The sequence below is a fragment of the Panulirus ornatus genome, chromosome 7 (genome assembly GCF_036320965.1).
Source record: "Panulirus ornatus isolate Po-2019 chromosome 7, ASM3632096v1, whole genome shotgun sequence".
NCBI classification, from domain to species: domain Eukaryota; kingdom Metazoa; phylum Arthropoda; class Malacostraca; order Decapoda; family Palinuridae; genus Panulirus; species Panulirus ornatus.
In genome coordinates, this window is record NC_092230.1 from 51,482,883 (window position 1) to 51,507,075 (window position 24,193).

At 42.0% G+C, this 24,193-nt stretch overlaps 1 protein-coding gene across 2 annotated transcripts in view; it reads right to left on the minus strand.

Moving 5' to 3' along the window:
• The window catches only part of Rint1 (RAD50 interactor 1), a 223,513-nt gene that overhangs the window by 97,671 nt on the left and 101,649 nt on the right, over nt 1-24,193 (minus strand). For both annotated transcript variants that reach the window (XM_071663813.1, XM_071663814.1), the window contains 2 exons: nt 16,193-16,311; nt 2,860-3,027 (listed from right to left, as the gene is read on the minus strand). In XM_071663813.1, coding sequence (XP_071519914.1) covers nt 2,860-3,027; nt 16,193-16,311 — 287 coding nt within the window. The remainder of the gene's footprint in view (nt 1-2,859; nt 3,028-16,192; nt 16,312-24,193) is intronic.

Sequence of the window (24,193 nt, forward strand, 5' to 3'; positions counted from 1 at the left end):
AGATGTGTGGAAATAAAAAGAGCGTGGTTGAGAGAGCAGAAGAGGGTGTTTTGAAATGGTTTGGTCACATGGAGAGAATGAGTGAGGAAAGATTGACCAAGAGGATATATGTGTAGGAGGTGGAGGGAACGAGGAGAAGAGGGAGACCAAATTGGAGGTGGAAAGATGGAGTGAAAAAAATTTTGTGTGATCGGGGCCTGAACATGCAGGAGGGTGAAAGGAGGGCAAAGAATAGAGTGAATTGGAGCGATGTGGTATATCGGGGTTGACGTGCTGTCGGTGGATTGAAGCAGGGCATGTGAAGCGTCTGGGGTAAACCATGGAAAGCTGTGTAGGTATGTATATTTGCGTGTGTGGACGTATGTATATACATGTGTATGGGGGGGTTGGGCCATTTCTTTCGTCTGTTTCCTTGCGCTACCTCGCAAACGCGGGAGACAGCGACAAAGTATAATAAAATAAAAATAATATAATATATATATATATATATATATATATATATATATATATATATATACACTTTTCTTTTTTTGCTTTGTCGCTGTCTCCCGCATTTGCGAGGTAGCGCAAGAAAACAGACGAAAGAAATGGCCCAACCCACCCCCATACACATGTATATACATACACATCCACACACGCAAATATACATACCTACACAGCTTTCTATGGTTTACCCCAGATGCTTCACATGCCCTGATTCAATCCAATGACAGCACATCAACCCCAGTATACCACATCGATCCAATTCACTCTATTCCTTGCCCTCCTTTCACCCTCCTGCATGTTCAGGCCCCGATCACACAAAATCTTTTTCACTCCATCTTTCCACCTCCAATTTGGTCTCCCACTTCTCGTTCCCTCCACCTCCGACACATATATCCTCTTGGTCAATCTTTCCTCACTCATTCTCTCCATGTGCTCAAACCATTTCAAAACACCCTCTTCTGCTCTCTCAACCATGCTCTTTTTATTTCCACACATCTCTCTTACCCTTACGTTACCTACTCGATCAAACCACCTCACACCACACATTGTCCTCAAACATCTCATTTCCAGCACATCCACCCTCCTGCGCACAACTCTATCCATAGCCCACGCCTCGCAACCATACAACATTGTTGGAACCACTATTCCTTCAAACACCCATTTTTGCTTTCCGAGATAATGTTCTCGACTTTGACACATTCTTCAAGGCTCCCAGGATTTTCGCCCCCTCCCCCACCCTATGATCCACTTCCGCTTCCATGGTTCCATCCGCTGCCAGATCCACTCCCAGATATCTAAAACACTTACATACACAGACATATACATACATATACATGTACATAATTCATACTTGCTGCCTTTATTCATTGCCATCGCCACCCTGCCACACATGAAATGACGACCCCCTTCCCCTACATGTGCACGAGGTAGTGCTAGGAAAAGACAACAAAGGCCACATTTGTTCACACTCAGTCTCTAGCTGTCATGTATAATGCACTGAAACCACAGCTCCCTTTCCACATCCAGGCCCCACAAAACTTTCCATGATGTACCCCAGACGCTTCACATGCCCTGGTTCAATCCATTGACAGCACGTCGACCTCAGTATACCACATCATTCCAATTCACTCTATTCCTTGCATGCCTTTCACCCTTCTGCAGGTTCTGGCCCTGATCACTCAAAATCTTTTTCACTCCATCCTTCCACCTCCACTTTGGTTTCCCACTTCTCGTTCGTTCCACCTCTGACACATATATCCTCTTTGTCAATCTATCCTCTCTCATTCTCTCCATGTGACCAAACCATTTCAATACACCCTCTTACGCTCTCTCAACCGCACTTTTTTTTTTAACGCATATCTCTCTCACCCTTTCATTACTTACTCGATTAAACCACCTCACACCACATATTGTCCTCAAACATCTCATTTCCAACACATCCAACCTCCTCCGCACAACCCTGTCTACAGCCCATGCCTCGCAACCACATAACATTGTTGGAAACACTATTCCTTCAAACATACCCATTTTTGCTTTCCGAGATAATCTTCTCGCTTTCCACACATTTTTCAATGCTCCCAGAACTTTCGCCCCCTCCCCACCCTGTGACTCTCTTCCGCTTCCATGGTTCCATCCACTGCCAGATATCTAAATGCCTCCCACTCCTCACCCACTCCCCTAGTTTTGTTTACTGTCAGAACCTTTTGCCATTCTTCACCAAATCTCTCCTGATGTCTCTTTCTTACACATTTTACCATCCTTTTCCCATCCATATCATTTCTCTTTTCCTTATGCTTCTAAAAACTTTCACCCTCGCCTCCACCAAGAAGAGCATTTACATCCAATATTTTCTTTTTAGGACACATGTCAATTAGTACACAATCTACTAATGCCTGCTTACCATTAACTGCACTTACCCACATGTACTTATGTAAGTCCCTCCTTTTCTCTCTTTAACAAGATATTCCCAATCAGAAGTACTTTTTCAACACACATTCCACAAGTGGTTCAACATTTCTATTCTCAACACTGAACACCCCATGCCCCTAGTTATGCTCTTAACTGGTAAATCACCCACCCTTGCATTCAGATCCTCAAGCACCACAATTCAATCCCATTTCAGTTTTATCTTTTAATGCTCCTTTAACATAGTAACAAACAAAACTGTCAAGTATCTGATGATATTAGTTGTTTAACTTGTAGCAGGTTTCAACATGGTAGGAAATATATTTTGTGTAATAAATACTTATAATGTTAAACAGTAATCTCAAGACTATATACTGTTAATGGACATATCACTTCCCAAACAATTCCTATATTTGAACAGACAGTCACTTTTGTAGTAAACAGTTCTGTAAGTGAGAAAAAACATACTTTTGCTGAAGTATTCTGATGATCACATCGATTTAGAACTGGCTGGATGCGAGTGTGGAGAAAATTCTCATGGGCAGAGATCCACTTCAGAATTTGTGTGAAATACCACTCTGGATTTTCCCGACTGTTTGTGGCCTTATTCCCACTGAAGTGAAAAACAAAACGCACCTGGAATACAAATTAGCAAGTAAACACACATCACCAAAAAAAAAAAAAGACAAAATAATGGTGAACAATTTCTCTGTATCAAAACCAGTGTCTGTTTCTGACTAATGCAAGTTTTAAAGAACAAAAAACTATTCCTCTGCTTTTGGCAAAGCCCTGCAAATATCTGAATGAGCACTTGTTTGGTAGGCAGTTATGAGATGTATTCATAGGGATTCAAACCCTTTAACCATAAAAGAAAAAAATATCATGCCAGCATATACTCCTTCACAAGACAACAACCACATGGCAAACATGCAGGCCTACAACACTAAAATACAGAGGTGATGTTTGGCCAACAAACATCCACCTCCACTGATTCAGTAACTGCTCATGACTGTTCCTTGGGCCTGGAATCAAGACATGGTATTTGAAGATGAGAAGGGATAAGCATGGCTCCTGAGAGGGAGAGCAAAGAAGGCACCACAGCATCAGGACCTGGCATGAGCAAATGTTTTCCACATACAGGATACCAACAAAGACACTTTTTCCTCAATAAAAAAGTCTAAATGGATTTTTAAACTGAATCAAACTTTGCTACAGTGCATATAGTAGCAGAGTCCATACTTTTTTTGGACTATAGGATAGGTTAGGTAAGGTCTTTATTCCTTCTGAATGTCATTATTATATATTATTTTGCTTTGTCGCTGTCTCCCACGTTAGCGAGGTAGCGCAAGGGAACAGACAAAAGAATGGCCCAACCCACCCACATACACATGTATATATATACACGTCCACACATGCAAATATATATACCTATACATCTCAATGTATACATATATATACACACAAAGACATATACATATATACACATGTACATAATTCATACTGTCTGCCTTTATTCATTCCCATCGCCACCTCGCCACACATGGAAAAACAACCCCCTCCACCCTCATGTGTGCGAGGTAGCGCTAGAAAAACACAACAAAGGCCCCATTCATTCACACTCAGTCTCTAGCTATCCCTTTCCACATCCATTGACAGCACGTCGACCCCGGTATACCACATCGTTCCAATTCACTCTATTCCTTGCACGCCTTTCACCCTCCTGCATGTTCAGGCCCCGATCACTCAAAATCTTTTTCACTCCATCTTTCCACCTCCAATTTGGTCTCCCACTTCTCCTCATTCCCTCCACCTCTGACACATATATCCTCTTGGTCAATCTTTCCTCACTCATTCTCTCCATGTGACCAAACCATTTCAAAACACTCTCTTCTGCTCTCTCAACCACACTCTTTTTATTACCACACATCTCTCTTACCCTATTATTACTTACTCAATCAAACCACCTCACACCACATATTGTCCTCAAACATCTCATTTCCAGCACATCCACCCTCCTGCGCACAACTCTATCCATAGCCCACGCCTCACAACCATACAACATTGTTGGAACCACTATTCCTTCAAACATACCCATTTTTGCTTTCCGAGATAGTGTTCTCGACTTCCACACATTCTTCAAGTCCCCCAGAATTTTCGCCCCCTCCCCCACCCTATGATTCACCTCCACTTCCATGGTTCCATCTGCTACCAGATCCACTCCCAGATATCTAAAACACTTTACTTCCTCCAGTTTTTCTCCATTCAAACTTACCTCCAAATTGACTTGACCCTCAACCCTACTGTACCTAATAACCTTGCTCTTATTCACATTTACTCTCAACTTTCTTCTTTCACACACCTTACCAAACTCAGTCACCAGCTTCTGCAGTTTCTCACATGAATCAGCCACCAGTGCTGTATCATCAGCAAACAACAACTGACTCGCTTCCCAAGCTCTCTCATCCACAACAGACTGCATACTTGCCCCTCTTTCCAAAACTCTTGCATTCACCTCCCTAACAACCCCATCCATAAACAAATTAAACAACCATGGAGACATCACACACCCCTGCCGCAAACCTACATTCACTGAGAACCAATCACTTTCCTCTCTTCCTACACGTACACATGCCTTACATCCTCGATAAAAACTTTTCACTGCTTCTGACAACTTGCCTCCCACACCATATATTCTTCATACCTTCCACAGAGCATCTCTATCAACTCTATCATATGCCTTCTCCAGATCCATAAATGCTACATACAAATCTATTTGCTTTTCTAAGTATTTCTCACTTACATTCTTCAAAGCAAACACCTGATCCACACATCCTCTACCACTTCTGAAACCACACTGCTCTTCCCCAATCTGATGCTCTGTACATGCCTTCACCCTCTCAATCAATACCCTCCCATATAATTTACCAGGAATACTCAACAAACTTATACCTCTGTAATCTGAGCACTCATTCTTATCTCCTTTGCCTTTGTACAATGGCACTATGCAAACATTCTGCCAATCCTCAGGCACCTCACCATGAATTATACATACATTAAATAACCTTACCAACCAGTCAACAATACAGTCACCCCCTTTTTTAATAAATTCCACTGCAATACCATCCAAACCTGCTGCCTTGCCGGCTTTCATCTTCAGCAAAGCTTTTACTACCTCTTCTCTGTTTACTAACTCATTTTCCCTAACCCTCTCACTTTGCACACCACCTCGACCAAAACACCCTATATCTGCCACTCTATCATCAAACACATTCAGCAAACCTTCAAAATACCACTCCATATCCTTCTCACACCACCACTACTTGTTATCACCTCCCCATTAGGCCCCTTCACTGAAGTTCCCATTTGCTCCCTTGTCTTACGCACTTAATTTACCTCCTTCCAAAATATTCTTTTATTCTCCCTAAAATTTAATGATACTCTCTCACCCCAACTCTCATGTGCCCTCTTTTTCACCTCTTGCACCTTTCTCTTGACCTCCTGCCTCTTTCTTTTATACATCTCCCACTCATTTGCATTTTTTCCCTGCAAAAATCGTCCAAATGCCTCTCTCTTCTCTTTCACTAATAATCTTACTTCTTCATCCCACCACTCACTACCCTTTCTAATCAACCCACCTCCCACACTTCTCATGCCACAAGCATCTTTTGCGCAAGCCATCACTGCTTCCCTAAATATATCCCATTCCTCCCACACTCAACTTACCTCCTTTGTTCTCACCTTTTTCCATTCTGTACTCAGTCTCTCCTAGTATTTCCTCACACAAGTCTCCTTCCCAAGCTCACTTACTCTCACCACTCTCTTCACCCCAACATTCTCTCTTCTTTTCTGAAAACCCCTACAAATCTTCACCTTCGCCTCCAAAAGATAATGATCAGACATCCTTCCAGTTGCACCTCTCAGCACATTAACATCCAAAAGTCTCTCTTTCGCGCGCCTATCAATTAACACATAATCCAATAACGCTCTCTGGCCATCTCTCCTACTTACATACGTATACTTATGTATATCTCTCTTTTTAAACCAGGTGTTCCCAATCACCAGTCCTTTTTCAGCACAGAAATCTACAAGCTCTTCACCATTTCCATTTACAACACTGAACCCCCCCTGCATACCAATTATTCCCTCAACTGCCACATTACTCACCTTTGCATTCAAATCATCCATCACTATAACCCGGTCTTGTGCATCAAAACCACTAACACACTCATTCAGCAGCTCCCAAAACACTTGCCTCTCATGATCTTTCTTCTCATGCCCAGGTGCATATGCACCAATAATCGCCCATCTCTCTCCATCAACTTTCAGTTTTACCCGTATCAATCTAGAATTTACTTTCTTACACTCTATCACATATTCACACCACTCCTGTTTCAGGAGTAGTGCTACTCCTTACCTTGCTCTTGTCCTCTCACTAACCCCTGACTTTACTCCCAAGACATTCCCAAACCACTCTTCCCCTATACCCTTGAGCTTCGTTTCACTCAGAGCCAAAACATCCAGGTTCCTTTCCTCAAACATACTACCTATCTCTCCTTTTTTCTTATCTTGGTTACATCCACACACATTTAGACACCCCAATCTGAGCCTTCGAGGAGGATGAGCACTCCCTGCGTGACTCCTTCTGTTTCCCCTTTTAGAAAGTTAAAATACAAGGAGGGGAGGGTTTCTAGCCCCCCCCACTCCCATCCCCTTTAATCGCCTTCTACGACATGTGAGGAATGCGTGGGAAGTATTCTTTCTCCCCTATCCCCAGAATGTGTAAATGTTTATTTGTTCATGCATCAGGCAATAACATACTGAAGAGAACTGTGTAAAAGAAAAAATATGCAAGACACAGAATTTACTACATCATTCAATGAGTAAGATGTCTGTTTTGAATGATATGACAACTGACCAATTACCTCAATGAACTGGAAATGTTCTAAACTGCACAGTCCTGTATCAACTATATTTCTGTTACAGTATTTCTCATAATACTAAACTCTTGGGCCATTTCTTTCGTCTGTTTCCTTGCGCTACCTCGCAAACGCAGGAGACAGCGACAAAGTATAATAAAAAAAAAATAAGTTTGTTGAGTATTCCTGGTAAATTATATGGGAGGGTATTGATTGAGAGGGTGAAGGCATGTACAGAGCATCAGATTGGGGAAGAGCAGTGTGGTTTCAGAAGTGGTAGAGGATGTGTGGATCAGGTGTTTGCTTTGAAGAATGTATGTGAGAAATACTTAGAAAAGCAAATGGATTTGTATGTAGCATTTATGGATCTGGAGAAGGCATATGATAGAGTTGATAGAGATGCTCTGTGGAAGGTATTAAGAATATATGGTGTGGGAGGAAAGTTGTTAGAAGCAATGAAAAGTTTTTATCGAGGATGTAAGGCATGTGTACGTGTAGGAAGAGAGGAAAGTGATTGGTTCTCAGTGAATGTAGGTTTGCGGCAGGGGTGTGTGATGTCTCCATGGTTGTTTAATTTGTTTATGGATGGGGTTGTTAGGGAGGTAAATGCAAGAGTTTTGGAAAGAGGGGCAAGTATGAAGTCTGTTGGGGATGAGAGAGCTTGGGAAGTGAGTCAGTTGTTGTTCGCTGATGATACAGCGCTGGTGGCTGATTCATGTGAGAAACTGCAGAAGCTGGTGACTGAGTTTGGTAAAGTGTGTGGAAGAAAGTTAAGAGTAAATGTGAATAAGAGCAAGGTTATTAGGTACAGTAGGGTTGAGGGTCAAGTCAATTGGGAGGTGAGTTTGAATGGAGAAAAACTGGAGGAAGTGAAGTGTTTTAGATATCTGGGAGTGGATCTGGCAGCGGATGGAACCATGGAAGCGGAAGTGGATCATAGGGTGGGGGAGGGGGCGAAAATTCTGGGGGCCTTGAAGAATGTGTGGAAGTCGAGAACATTATCTCGGAAAGCAAAAATGTGTATGTTTGAAGGAATAGTGGTTCCAACAATGTTGTATGGTTGCGAGGCGTGGGCTATGGATAGAGTTGTGCGCAGGAGGATGGATGTGCTGGAAATGAGATGTTTGAGGACAATGTGTGGTGTGAGGTGGTTTGATCGAGTGAGTAACGTAAGGGTAAGAGAGATGTGTGGAAATAAAAAGAGCGTGGTTGAGAGAGCAGAAGAGGGTGTTTTGAAGTGGTTTGGGCACATGGAGAGAATGAGTGGGGAAAGATTGACCAAGAGGATATATGTGTCGGAGGTGGAGGGAACAAGGAGAAGAGGGAGACCAAATTGGAGGTGGAAAGATGGAGTGAAAAAGATTTTGTGTGATCGGGGCCTGAACATGCAGGAGGGTAAAAGGAGGGCAAGGAATAGAGTGAATTGGAGCGATGTGGTATACCGGGGTTGACGTGCTGTCAGTGGATTGAATCAAGGCACGTGAAGCGTCTGGGGTAAACCATGGAAAGCTGTGTAGGTATGTATATTTGCGTGTGTGGACGTATGTATATACATGTGTATGGGGGGGGTTGGGCCATTTCTTTCGTCTGTTTCCTTGCGCTACCTCGCAAACGCGGGAGACAGCGACAAAGTATAATAAGAAAATAAAAATAATACTAAACTCTGTGTAATTCATTTTTAATATACTAATTAGTCATGAACCTACTAAAGAGACATATGAAGATTATATAAAAAATATAAATGGTCACCATAGGGAGCAGGAGAGGAAGGCTACAAAACCTCCCATCCTGTATTTCAATTCCTTAAAGAAGGACCAGAAGAAGAAGCCACACAAGGAGTTTATCGATGTAATCATGATGAGGCGAGAAGAGAGATAGCATGTTTGAGGAAGGAAACCCTAATGTTCTGGCTCCGAGTGAACAGAACTCAAGAGTAAAAGGGACCACTGGTATGTTTGAGGAAGGAAACCCTAATGTTCTGGCTCCAAGTGAAACAGAGCTCAAGATTAAAGGGGACCAATGGTCTGGAAACATCTTTGAAGTAACAAGGGTTGGTGAGATGACAAGAGCTAAGGAAGGGGCAGCATTACTCCTGAAGTAAAAGTTGTGGGAGTGTATGCTAGGAAGTAGTTGTGGGAGTGTGTGATAAGAGTGTAAGGAAAGAATTCAAGATTGATGCTGATAAAATTGAAACTGGATAGCTAGATATGGGTGATCATTAGTGCCTATGCACCTGGCCATGAGTTAAAAAGATCATGAGAGCAAAGTGTTCTGAGAGCAGCTGAATGAGTGTTAGCAGGTTTGATGTGAGAGACTGTTGTATTAGTCATGGGAGATCTAAATGTGAAGGTGAGTAATGTGGCGGTTAAGGTTATAATCAGGGGCATGGGGTGTTCATTGTTATAAATGGAAATCGTGAACATCATGCAGAACTGTGAGCAGAAAAAGGACTGGTGTTTGCGAAAACCTAAGTTAAAAAAAGGAGATATGGTCAGCGAGCATTATTGCATTACATAATAATTGATAGGCATATAAAAGAGAGACTTTTGGATGTACATCAGCTGAGAGGGGCAGCTGGTGGGGTATCTGGTCACTATCTTGTGGAGGTGAGGGTGAAGGTTTGCAGAGGTTTTCAGAAAAGAAGTATAATTATAGCAAGAAGAGATTGGTAAGAGTAAGCGAGGATGGTAAGCAGACTAATATGAATAAATACCAACAGAGATTGAGTGTACAATAGCAAAAGGTGAGAGTAAATGAAGCAGGGGCAGTGGGAAAGGAATGGGCATGCAAAAGGTGGGAAGTGGACATATACAAAATGGGTAGTGAGAGGTGGCATAAAAAAGTAGTTTCTAGTAAAAGAGAAAAGATAGGTATTCAGGTAGCACTTATAGGGAAGGGGTGCAAATGATTGGGGATGTATAAGAGAAAGTGGCAGGAGGTCAAGAGGAAGGTGCAGGGGTTGAAAGAGAAGCCAAATAAGAGTTGGAGTGCCCAAAGATCAGTTAACTTTATGGAGAATAAAAAGTTATGGAAGGAGGTAAGGAAAGTGCAAAAAACAGAGAACAAAAGGGAACATCAGTGAAGGGACCAAAGGGGAAGTGATAACAGATAATGATAAAGTGAGGAGGAGATGGAGTGAGTATTCTGAAGGACTGGTGAATGTGTTTGATGAACGAGTGGCAGATTTGGGTCTGGGTGGTATGTGAAGTGAAAGGATCATGGAGAGTGGTTTTGTGAAGAGAGAAGAGGTGCTGAAAGCCTAACTCAAGATGAAATGTGGCAAGGTGGCAGTCGTGGATGGTACTACTGTTGACTTTACTAAGAAAGAGGGTGACCATGTGAGAAGCTGCTGAGATTGGTGACTGAGTTTGGAAAAGTGTGTGAAAGGAGAAAGCTGAGAGTAAATGTGAATAAGAGCAAGGTTATCAGGTTCAGTAGGGTTGAGGGACAAGTTAACTGGGAGGTAAGTTTGAATGGAGAGAAATTGGAGGAAGTGAAGTGTTTCAGATATCTAGGAGTGGACTTAGCAGCAAATGAAACCATGGAAGCAGAAGTGAGTCACAGGGTGGGGGAGGGGGCGAAGGTTCTGGGAGCATTGAAGATTGTGTGGGAGGAGAGACCATTATTTAGGAGAGCAAAAATGGGTACGTTTGAAGGAATAGTAGTTCCAACAATGGTATATGGTTGTGAGGCATGGGCTATATATAGGGTTGTATAGAGGAAGGTGGATGTGTTGGAGATGAAATGTTTGAGAACAATATGTGGTGAGAGGTGGTTTGATTTAGTAAGTAATGAAAGGGTAAGAGAGATGTGTGAAAATAAAAACAATGTGGTTGAGAGAGCAGAAGAGGGTGTGTTAAATGGTTTGAGGATACGAAGAGAATGAGTGAAGAAAGATTGCCATAGAGGATATATGTGTCACAGGTAAAGGGTAGAAGGAGAAGCAGGAGACCAAATTGGAGGTGGAAGGATGGAACGAAAAAGATTTTGAGTGATTGGGGCCTGAACATACAGGAGGGTGAGAGGTGTGCAAGGAATAGAGTGAACTGGAACGATGTGGTATATCAGGGTCAATGTGTTGTCAATGGTTTGAACCAGGGCATGTGAAGCGTCTGGGATAAACCATGGAAAGGTCTATAGGGCCTGGATGTGAATAGTGAGCTGTGATTTTGGTGCATTACACATGTCAGCTAGAGAATGAGCGTGAAGGAATGTGGCCTTTTTTGTCTGTATTCTTAGTACTACCTCGTTGAAGCTGGGTACAGCAATGCTGTTTTTCTGTGGGGTAGGGTAGTGACAGGAATGGATGAAGGCAAGCAAGTATGTGTACATATGAAATGTCTGTGTATGTATATGTATGTATATGTGCGTATGTGGGCATTTATGTACATATATGTGTATATGGGTGGATGGTCCATTCTTCGTCTCTCTTCTAGCTACATATACACATATACATACATGTATATACACATACAAAGACATACCAGGGCATGTGAAGCGTCTGGGGAAAACCATGGAAAGGTTTGTGGGGCCTGGATGTGGAAAGGGAGCTGTGGTTTTGGGGGTACTCCAGACGTTATGCATGCCCTGGTTCAGTCTACTGACACCATGTCGATCCCGGTACACCACATTGTTCTAATTCACTCTATACCTTGCATGCCTCTCACCTTCCTGTATGTTCAGGCCCCAATCGCTCAAAATCTGTTTCACTCCATCCTTCCACCTCCAATTCGGTCTCCCGCTTCTCCTTGTTACCTCTACCTCTGACACTTATACCCTCTTTGTCAATCTTTCCTCACTCATTCTATTCATATGTCCAAACCATTTCAACACACCCTCTTCTGCTCTCTCAAACATACTCATTTCCACACATCTCTCTTACCCTCTCATTACTTACTTGATCAAACCACCTCACACCACATATTGTCCTCAAACATTTCATTTCCAACAAATCCATCCTCCTCCATGCAACCCTATCTATTGCCCATGCCTTGAAACCATATAATATTGTTGGAACTACTATTCCTTCAAACATCCATTTTTGCTTTACAAGATAATGATCTCTCCTTCTACACATTCTTCATCACTCCCAGAACCTTTGCCCCCTCCCCCACCCTGTGACTCACTTCCGCTTCCAAGGTTCTATCCGCTGATATTCACTGGGAACCAATCACTCTCCTCTCTTCCTCCTCGTGCACATGCCTTACATCCTTAGTAAAAAATTTTCACTGCTTCTAGAAACTTACCTCCCACATCATATACTCTTAAATCCTTCTACAAATCATCTCTACCAACCCAGTTACATGCCTTCTCCAGATCCATAAATGCTTCACAGATATCCATCTGTTTTTCTTAGTATTTCTCAAATACATTCTTCAAAGCAAACACCTGATCCACACATCTTCTACCACTTCTGAAACCACACTGCTCTTCTCCAATTTGATGCTCTGTACATGCCTTCACCTTCTCAATTAATACCCTCCCATATAATTTCCCAGGAATACTCAACAAACATATACCTCTGCAGTTTGAACACTCACATTTACACCCTTTGCCTTTGTACAACAGCACTATGCATGCATTCTGCCAATCCTCAGGCACTTCACCATGATCCATACATACATCGAATATCCTTACTAACCAATCAACAATACAGTCACTTCCTTTTTTAATAAATTCCACTGCAATACCATCCAAACCTGCCACATTGCTGGATTTCATCTTCCACAAAGCTTTCACTACCTTTTCTCTCTTCACCAAACCATTCTCCCTGACCCTCTCACATTGCACATCATCCGACCAAAACACCCTACATCTGCCACTCTATCATCAAACACATTTAACAAACCTTGAAAATATTCACTCCATTTCCTTCTCACTTCATCACTTCCTGTTATTACCTTCACCCCTTGCCCCCTACACTGAGGTTCCCATTTGTTCTCGTCTTATGCACGATATCTACCTCCTTCCAAAACTTCTTTTTATTCTCCCTAAAATCTAATGATACTCTCATCCCAACTCTCATGTGCCCTCTTTTTCAAACCTTACACCTTTCTCTTGACCTCCTGCAGCTTTCTATTATACATCTCCAAGTCATTTGCACTAATTCCATGCAAGTATTGCCTAAACGCCTCTTTTTTCCTCTTTCACTAACAACCTTATTTCTTCATCCCACCACTCACTACCCTTTCTAATCTGCCCTCCTCCCACCTTTCTCATGCCACATGCATCTTTTGTGCAAGTCTTCACTGCTTCCCTAAATACATCCCATTCCTCACCTACTTCCCTCATGTCATTTGCTCTCATCTTTTGCAATTCTACACCCAATCTCTCCTGGTACTTTCTCACACAAGCCTCCTTTCCATGTTCACTTACTCTCACCATTCTCTTCTCCCCAACGTTCACTCTTCTTTTTTGAAAACCTCTACAAATCTTCATCTTTGCCTCCACAAGAAAGGATCAAACATCCCTCCAGCTGCCCCTCTCTGCACATGAACATCCAAAAGTTTCTCTTTTACAAGCCTATTAATTAACACATAATCCAATAATGCTCTCTGGCTATCTCTCCTACTCACAAACATTTACTTATGAATATCTCTCTTTTCAAACCAGGTATTCCCAATCACCAGCTTTTTTCAGCACACACATCCATAAGCTCTTCACCATTTCCATTTCCAACACTGAACGCCCCATGTACACCAAATATACCCTCAAGTGCCACATTACTCACCTTAGCATTTATATCACCTATTAATAAAACCTGGTCTTGAGCATCAAAGCTGCTAACACACTCACTCAGCTGCTCCTAAAACACTTGCCTCTTATGATCTTTCTTCTCATGACGAGGTGCAGAGGCGCCAATAATCACCCATCTCTCTCCATCAACTTTCAGTTTTACCCATATCAATCTAGAACTTACTTTCTTACAGTATCACATACTCCCACAACTTCTTCAGGAGTAATGCAACTAATTCTTAGCTCTTGTCCTCTCACCAACCTCTGACTTTACTAATTCTTAGCTCTTGTCCTCTCACCAACCTCTGACTTTACTAATTCTTAGCTCTTGTCCTCTCACCAACCTCTGACTTTACTCCCAAGACTTTCCCAAACCATTCTTCCCCTTTACTCTTGAGCTTCATTTCACTCAGAGCCAGAGCATCCATGTTCCTTTCCTCAAATATACTACCTATTTCTCCTTCTCATCTTGGTTACATCCACACACATTCAGACACCCCAATCTGAGCCTTCAAGGAGGATGACCACTCCCTGCTTGACTCCTTCTTCTGTTTCCCTTTTTAGAAATTAAATTACAAGGGAGGTGGGGTCCAGCCCCCCACTCCTGCCCCCTTTAGTCATCTTCTATGACAAGCAGGGAATATGTGGGAAGTATTCTTTCTCCCCTATCCCCAGGGGATATTTCATCATACAAAAATAGTCTCCTGGGGAAGTTTGCATTCCTATCAAGGGCTTTATCTGGTACAGTTTAATTCTGAATCTAGGGGCAAAATTCTGAAACACAATGCATGAATTTAGTAATAAGCCAAGCAAAAAGAACTTGGATGTATAATACTGGCCAAGCAGAAAAAATCTGGATGAGCAATAATGACCAATAGCAGTACAGGGCCTTGATTTCAGAATACTCCAACATCCTTGAGATGAATTCCAGAAATCATATCCTAGTATTTGATGGGAAGCTAAGAAGAGTAGAAAGAGAAGTGTGGAAGGGAAATAGTAAGGTACCTTGTTACTACAATCTCTGACAAAAACACCACTGTTGCTTGCCAATATCTTCCATATTAGAAGACAAAATCCAACACCATTCCTTATCCACCATGTCTATAATACCACCATCTTCATCATCCTGTAATGTCCTTGTCCAAGAAAAATGATTGTTGATGCATCTGAGGTATTCCAACCAGCTGAAACTTCACTACTTTCCAATCCCAGTTCTAGCTTGGGTATGGATACTCGTACAAAAGGGTATCACCAACTGCAGATGTTGACCATATGTTCCTTAGATGTTGGCTATCACATTTTGCTAAACAGGTAATGGTACTGTTGTCATCCTCAACACTGGGTATTTGTGAACCATCCTCTCCTGTTGGTTATATGGTTACTTCATGGGCTAAGGTTCCCTTATATACTTGACTGAGGTCAATGGCCACAAAGCCACCAGATCCTCTGCTCTCCCCCTTATGGGCAATCTCATGAACATGTGCAGTTGTCCCATCAGGCAAATGAATAACAGGATTGCTAAAGTCCACTTGGGCAGGTGGCACTATGCCATTAGGATTACTAATGGTCTGTACCACTGCATCAAAGCAGAGTCAGCAAAAAACAATGCCCCTACCCCCAAACATTTTCAAAGGCAATACACAGCTAAGGTTTATTGTAGGTACAATCATATGATGCTCTCAATGTGAAATCATCATACATATGGTCAACGAGACTAGTGTCTCTAATGTTGTGAGCACCAGCAATCAGCCTCAGCATCTCAAGCTATCTTAAGGGAAAGGATATATTTTCTTTACTCCTCCTGACTACCACTTCATTTTGGGAATTCCACTTCAGGGCACTGTATTTCTTCCATCTGAGCTTTAAGATAGTAGGCTATGACCTTTCTATGGAGAAGAAGCCCAAATCCCTGTGAATCCAGACAGAACACCTGGAAACAGGAAACAACATTCTGAAATATTTTGATGATCTGTTGGAGGCAATAGGGAAAACTGTTGATTTTCTCCATGGTATGCAACCCATTCTCAACCCCTTGCCATACTGAGTCTGTGCAGTGTGTGTGTGTGTGTGTGTGTGTGTGTGTGTGTGTGTGTGTGTGTGTGTGTGTGTGTGTAATACAGTACTCAAATAATTCCAGTAAATTTACTTACCTCAAGTGGTTTCACCAACAGGTGTATGGGCAACAAAGGACGTTCAAAATCTGTCACAATAGCTGGGGAAGCAACAAGAGAGTCTGTCCGCTTAGACTTTTCACTTGTAGCAATGTTATCTGTAAATCACAATAAAATTCAGTTTGTCATATGGGTAATCATAATGGCAACTGGAAAAAGATAACTTTTCCATGCTTACTCTTTTTCACCACTTTTACAAGCATGTAATTTCCTCTTCCTCAACCCACTACCAAATTTAACAGTGAACTCTCCCAGGATATGGTGAGACAGTGCACCTACCACCGCTCTCTTCTCAGTCACATCTAACAATCTACTAACCTGTTATACACATATTAGAGCATATCTAATCATGACCACTGACCCTAATCCCACTCATCCACATATGTTTATGTATGAACCTTTTCTTAGACCCTGTATTCCTGATCATCAATCCTCTCTCAGCACACACCTCAAAAGGCTCTTCCCCATTTCAATTTATATACAGGACCAAAAGTCTACCAATTATATCTTCAGTTACCATGTCATCTACCCTTACTTTCATATCCCATAGCATTAATATGTGGTCCTTTGCACCAAAACTACAATGGTAGTCACTCAGCTCCTACCACATAGCAATCTTTCTCTTTCATTCCTCTCTCCTCCTTTCATTTAAGAAAAAAATTAACAACCCCACACAGCCTACTTTCACTGTAACCCACATCAACCCTAAACTCATATCCTATTACTTTAACAGAGTCACACCATTCATTCTACATCAAAATTGTAGCCCCTTATTTTGTTATGCAGACTACTTTTTTTTCTTCATACTTCATCACTATTTCCTACATTTGTGAAGCAGCAACAGGAATGGATGAAGAAAGGCTGCATCTGCTCACATCCACTCTGTATCTGTTATATGTAAAGCACCTAAACCACAGCTCCCTATCTACATCCAGGTCCCACAGACCTTTCCATTGTTTACCCAAAAGACTTCACATGCCCTGGTTCAGTTCAAATACAGAATGTCCATCCCAGTATACCCCATTGTCCCAATGCACTTTATCCCATGCATGCCTCTCACCCTCCTGCATGTTCAGGCCCTGATCAGTCGAAATATTTTTCACTTAATTCATCCATCTCCAATTTGGTCTCCCAGTTCTTGATGGTCTCTCCACTTCTGACACACATATCCTCTTTCTCAACCTTTCCTCACTCATTCTCTCATATGTCTAAACCATTTTAGCAAATCCTCTTCAGCTCTCTTAACCATACTCCTTTCATTACCACACCTCTCTCTTAACCTTCCATTATCAACTTGATCAACCTACCTCACACCACATACTGTCTTCAAACATCATTTCCAACACATCCATCCTCCTCTGCACAGCCTTATCTACAATCCATGTCTCGCATCCACATAATATTGTTGGGACTACTATACCTTTAAACATGCCCATTTCTGCCTCCACAAATAACACTCTTACTTTAAACACATTCCTTAGCACTCCCTGAACCTTTGTCCCCTCTCCCATCATGCAAATCACTTCCACTTCCATGGCTGCATTCACTGACATGTCCACTTCTAGGAATCTAAAACATTTCATTTCCTCACAGTTTTCTCCATTCAAACTCACACCTCAAGTAACCTGTCTCTCAACCCTGCTAAACCTTATAACTGTGCTTTTATACACATTTACTCTCAACTTTCTCCTTTAACACACAGTCTTCTAAATTCAGTCATCAACTTCTGCAGTTTCTCATTCAAATCTGCCACCAGTGTGTATCATCAGCGAACAAAAACTGACTCACTTCCAAGATCCTCTCATCCTCCACACACTACATGCTTACCACTTTCTCCAAGACTCTTGTCTTTACTTCCCTCACCACCCCATCCATAAACAAACTGAACAACCATGGTGACATCACACACCCCTCCCACATCCCAGCCTTCTCTTTGATCCCATTCATTCTCCTCTCTTACTATTCATACACATGCCTTACACCCTTAATGAAAACTTCTCAGTACTTCTTGCAGCTTTCCCCCCACATCGTATATTCTTAAGACCTTCCACAGGGCATCTTTATCAACCCTGTCATATGCTTTCTCCAGATCATAACTGCCATGAACAAATTCATCTGTTTTTCTAAATACTTTTTACACACATTCTTTATAGCACATACCTGATCCACACATCCTCCACCACTTCTAAACCCATAATGTTCCTTCCCAGCCTGATGCTCTGTACATGCCTTCACCCTTTCAATCACTACCCTCCCACACAACTTACCAGGCATACTCAGAAATTTGAACTCTCACCTTTATCCCCCTTGCCTTCATACACTGGCACTACACATACATTCTGCCATTCCTCAGGCATCTCACATAATCCACACATACTCTGAAAATCCTTACCAACCAATGAACAACACAGTCACCCCCTTTCTTAATAAATTCAACAGCAATACCATCCACTTCAGCGACCTTGCCACATTTAATCTAACATAAGGCTTTCAGTACCTCTTCTCTTTTCTTCAAACCACTTTCCATGACTCATTCACTATGCATACCATCCCAACCCAAACACCCTATATCTGCCACTCTATCATCAAACACATTTAACAGTCCTTCAAAATACTTGCTCCATCTCCTCCTCACATCATCACTACTTGTTGCCACTTGCCCTTGTGACCCCTTCACTGACATTCCTATTTGTCCTCTTGTTTCTCACACATTATCAACCTCCTTCCAAAACATCTTATTCCTAAAGTTTACAGATAATCACTCATCCCAACTCTCATTTGCCCTCTTTTCCAACCTGCACCTTCCTCTAGACCTGCTGTCACCTTCTCATTTACATTCCCCATCCGTCTGCACTCCTTCCCTGTAAGTACCTCCTCTCTTCTCTCTTTCACTAACAACTTTACTTCTTCCCACCACTCACTACCCTTTCTCATCTGCCCACCTCCCACCTTTCACATACCACATGCATCTCTCACACATGACATCACTGCTTCCCTAAATGCCTCCCATTCCTCATCCATTCTCTTTCTTCAATCTCACCTTTTGCCATTCTACACTCCATCTCTCTCCTGGTATTTTTTCACACAAGTCTCTTTTCCAAGCTCACTTACTCTCACCACTCTCTTCTCCTAAAACCTCGACAAATCTTTACTCTCACCTCGACAAGATAGTAATCAGACATCACACCAACTGCCGCTCTCTGCACATTTCCATCCAAAATTCTTTCTTTTACACACCTATCAATCAATATGTCATCCAAAAATACTTAATAACCATTCTCTTACTCACATATGTATACTTGTGTATGTCCCTCTTTTTAAATAGGTATTCCTAATCAATACCCCTTTTTCAGCACACAACTTCACAAGCTCTTCATCATTTCCATTCACAGTACAGAATAAACCTTGTTCCCAGTTATTCCCTCAACTGCCACATTACTCACCTTTGCATTTAAATCATCCATCTCTATTACCTGGTCTCTTACATCATAACTGCTGACACACTCACTCAGCTGCTCCCAAAGCTCTTGCCTCTCATGATCTTTCTTCTCATAGCCAGAAGCATAAGCACTAATAATCACCCATCTCTTGCCATCCACTTCAATTTGTACCCACGTCAGTTCAGAATTTACTTCCTTACACTCCTTCACACACACTTCCAAAACTCCTGCTTCAGAGTTGTGCTACTCCTTCCTAAGCTCTTGTTTTCTCACCAACCCTGAATTTACTCTAAGATATTTCCAGCCCATTCTTCCCCTTTACCCTTGAGCTCTGTTTCACTAAAAGCCAGAACATTCAGGTTTCTTACCTCAAACACACTACTCATCTCTCCTTTCATGCTGGCTACATCTAATCACGTTTCGACATCCCAGACTGAGCCTTCGATGAGGCTAAGCACTCCCTGCTTAACTCCTTCTCCTGTTCCATGTTTTAGAACATGACATACAGGAAAGGGATACAAGAGAGAGAGATAAAGAGGGGGTCCTCTCTCTCTCTCTCTCTCTCTCTCTCTCTCTCTCTCTCTCAGCCCCTTTAGTCACCTTCTATGACACACAGAGAATATGAAGGAAGAATTCTTTCTTCCCTACCCCCAGGCTCTATCTTCAAAATTATTAATATGTTGCCCTAAGATTCTTTTTATGGGACTCCTTGAATTTTAAAGCTGAATTCCACGCAGGTGCACAAAAATGATGAAATACTTTGGAGCAAGGAAATTAGCAATACTTCCTAAAATGCAATCCATCCTTTGCCCACTCCCTTAGTTTCATTTAATTTCATCTTTTGCCGTTCTTCACCCAGTCTCTCTTGGTATCTCCACACGGCTCTTTTTCAAATTTACTCAAGTTTACAACCCTCTTCTCACTCCTTTCATTTCAATTCTTCCTAAAACCACAACAAATATTCACACTCTCCACCAAAAAGTAACTGGGCTTCCTGCTAGGAGCCCTTTCAGCACATATATATCGGACAGTCTCTCCTTTGCATTCTTGTCAATCTAATCATTCCCAATAACCCCAACCCAACTCTTCACACTCTCCACCAAAAAGTAACTGGGCTTCCTGCTAGGAGCCCTTTCAGCACATATATATATGAAAGTCTCTCCTTTGCATTCTTGTCAATCTAATCATTCCCAATAACCCCAACCCAACTCATCTGCATTTTTGTTCATTTATCTATAAGTATCCCATGTCCAATTTCCATGAAAGAGTCCTGGTGTTACCCAGGACCTCTTCCTGAAGGCTCTCGTAGTTCAAGACTGAACTACTTCCAGCAGCAGGAAAATGCAGACTCCATTGGAGTGAAAAGGTCTTTGATGAGACTGTACTCCTAATAATACAACCTCACCAAAGGTGACTTTTCACTCTCTGTATCACGATGAGCAGGTGAAGTCCAGTAACACCCCTTACTAACTTAGTTCTATAAATGTACTTTTTTCACACCTAGTATTCCCAGCCACCAGTAATTTTTCAGTAGACAACTCAACAAGTCGTTCACCATTTTCATTTGCACTGGGTACCACTTGTCACCCAATTATACCAATTAACTTCTACATCACCCACTCCTGCATTCAAATTTCCCACCACTAATATTCATGCCCTATTATGCTTATAAAATGACTTGAGAGTAATGTAGCCAGGATGTACTTATGCTGGCAAAGAAGCTAAAATACAAGGTAAAATTCACTAGAGTATTCATCATATGTGATAGGTCAGAGGAAGGGGAGAAAAAAGAAAAGATACTGTCAAATGGCACAAAAATGGAGATGTCAAATAAAGCAAGAGGATGAAGCAGTCATGCCAGCACCACATACAAGGCAAGGGTTTCTAAAGATGGTAATGTACGACTGAAAGTAATGTACACTTATGGTTATGTATAACTAGTTGATGAGAAAGACCTGGAATCCAAGGATCATATAAGGGAGAGTGGATGGAGCTGTGGTAACAAAGCTTACTAAAGAGATGAGATCTCACTTGTTCTGCTCAGAGGGGTACATGATAGTAAGGAGGGAAACAGAAGGTAAAGGAGTGGGAGGACTGGCTCTCTTAGTAATAGAGAGCCGTAAGTTTCAAAGAGTGGAGGATGGCCCATTCCGACAATGCATACTGGTAAAAGTACCTGCTGGGAAGAAGTACAAAGCTATGTTGATATTATGAAATCCTCCTAAGAATTTCAAAGAACCAGAACAAATAGACAAATATCAAAAATGAAGGAATAATCAGGATGGTACATAAACCAGTAAAACACCCACTTCACATAGACAGTACAGTACTAATAATAATGATTTCAATGATAAAAGGATATACTGTGGCAATTTGGATTCTCATGGGGACAAGGAGTCATAGAGACTGGAATAACTCACAAAACTTCTTTTCTGACTTTCTTTAGGTAAATTACTTTCTCTTATGTGGTGATGCTTCTGTTTCTGGCAAATACATAGCAGACATTATTCTTGCAAGAACAGAAGTATTTATCCTTTCTTTCTTCACGACGACCTCTTCATCCAATCCATGGTTCAACTGTTCCTGTTCTGAGGCCACTCAGGCAAGGGTCAGGCATATTAGGCTTAGAAAAACTCTCCTTCCTCAGGCTCCCATTCAGCTTTTATCACTGCCTGTAATTGCTGTAAGCACATTAGCTGTAAGATGAAGGATTGCTTTATGCAAAGGAAGTGCAATAACCTCTCCTCGTCATCCACTGATAGGTCTTTCCAGTCTTTAGCTAAGGGCATCTCTAACAGCTTTTGTCGCTCTGCCTTCCCTTCACTTTTCTGCTCTGATGGTACTATAGCTGTCTCTCCCATAGACAAAGCAACTCTCTTTGGTTCCCATTTCTCCTCTAAATCCACTTTGAATGACTCTTACCATTCTTTTATTCCCTAATGCTCCTCTTATCAATCTCATGCACCTTCCTGTAATTTCTTTTTGGACCATCTGAAAAGTGCCTCTTCCTCTGGACACAAGCAAGGTTTACAGTCCTGATGGCATCCATCCCCATGTACTGAAAGAGCATGCCTCTGAACATGCACCTGTGCTTACACATCTGTTCTGTTTCTGCTTAAAAATTAAAACTTTTCCTTCTCTTGGAAGCATGCACTGATACATCCCATCCCCAAGAGGACTGATTGTTCTGACCCTTCTATCATCCTATAGCTTTGACATTTGCCATTTCCAAAGTCTCTGAAACTCTCCTCTACCCACATATCCTTAAACATCTTGAAAAACAGTCTTCTTTCTAATCACCAGTATGGCTTCCATCAGGTGAAATCCACTGGTGATATTCTTTCCTATCTTACAAATGTCTGGTCACCATCCCTGAAAGATTTTGGGGAGCCATGCATAGTTGCCCTTGATATATCTAAGACTTTTGACAGGGTGAGGCATTGGGGGTCTCATCTCTAAGCTCCCCTCCTTTGGCCTCTCTACCTCACTTTGCTCCTTCAGTGTGTATATATTAACAAAGAGAAAGCTGCAGTATATATTGTGTGAAAGTACATATGTACTACACCACCTGATAGAGAAAGATGCAGTACATACTGTATAAAAATAGATTATCTGTATTTTTTTTTTTCAAACTATTCACCATTTCCCGCGTTAGCAAGGTAGCGTTAAGAACAGAGGACTGGGCCTCTGAGGGAATATCCTCACCTGGCCCCCTTCTCTGTTCCTTCTTTTGGAAAGTTAAAAAAAAACAAGAGGGGAGGATTTCCAGCCCTCCACTCCCTCCCCTTTTAGTCGCCTTCTACGACATGCAGGGAATACGTGGGAAGTATTCTTTCTCCCCTATCCCCAGGGATATATATATATATATATATATATATATATTATTTTTTTTTTATTATACTTTGTCGCTGTCTCCCGCGTTTGCGAGGTAGCGCAAGGAAACAGACGAAAGAAATGGCCCAACCCCCCCCATACACATGTATATACATACGTCCACACACACAAATATACATACCTACACAGCTTTCCATGGTTTACCCCAGACGCTTCACATGCCTTGATTCAATCCACTGACAGCACGTCAACCCCGGTATACCACATCGTTCCAATTCACTCTATTCCTTGCCCTCTTTTCACCCTCCTGCATGTTCAGGCCCCGATCACACAAAATCTTTTTCACTCCATCTTTCCACCTCCAATTTGGTCTCCCTCTTCTCCTCGTTCCCTCCACCTCCGACACATATATCCTCTTGGTCAATCTTTCCTCACTCATTCTCTCCATGTGCCCAAACCACTTCAAAACACCCTCTTCTGCTCTCTCAACCATGCTCTTTTTATTTCCACACATCTCTCTTACCCTTACGTTACTCACTCGATCAAACCACCTCACACCACACATTGTCCTCAAACATCTCATTTCCAGCACATCCATCCTCCTGCGCACAACTCTATCCATAGCCCACGCCTCGCAACCATACAACATTGTTGGAACCACTATTCCTTCAAACATACCCATTTTTGCTTTCCGAGATAATGTTCT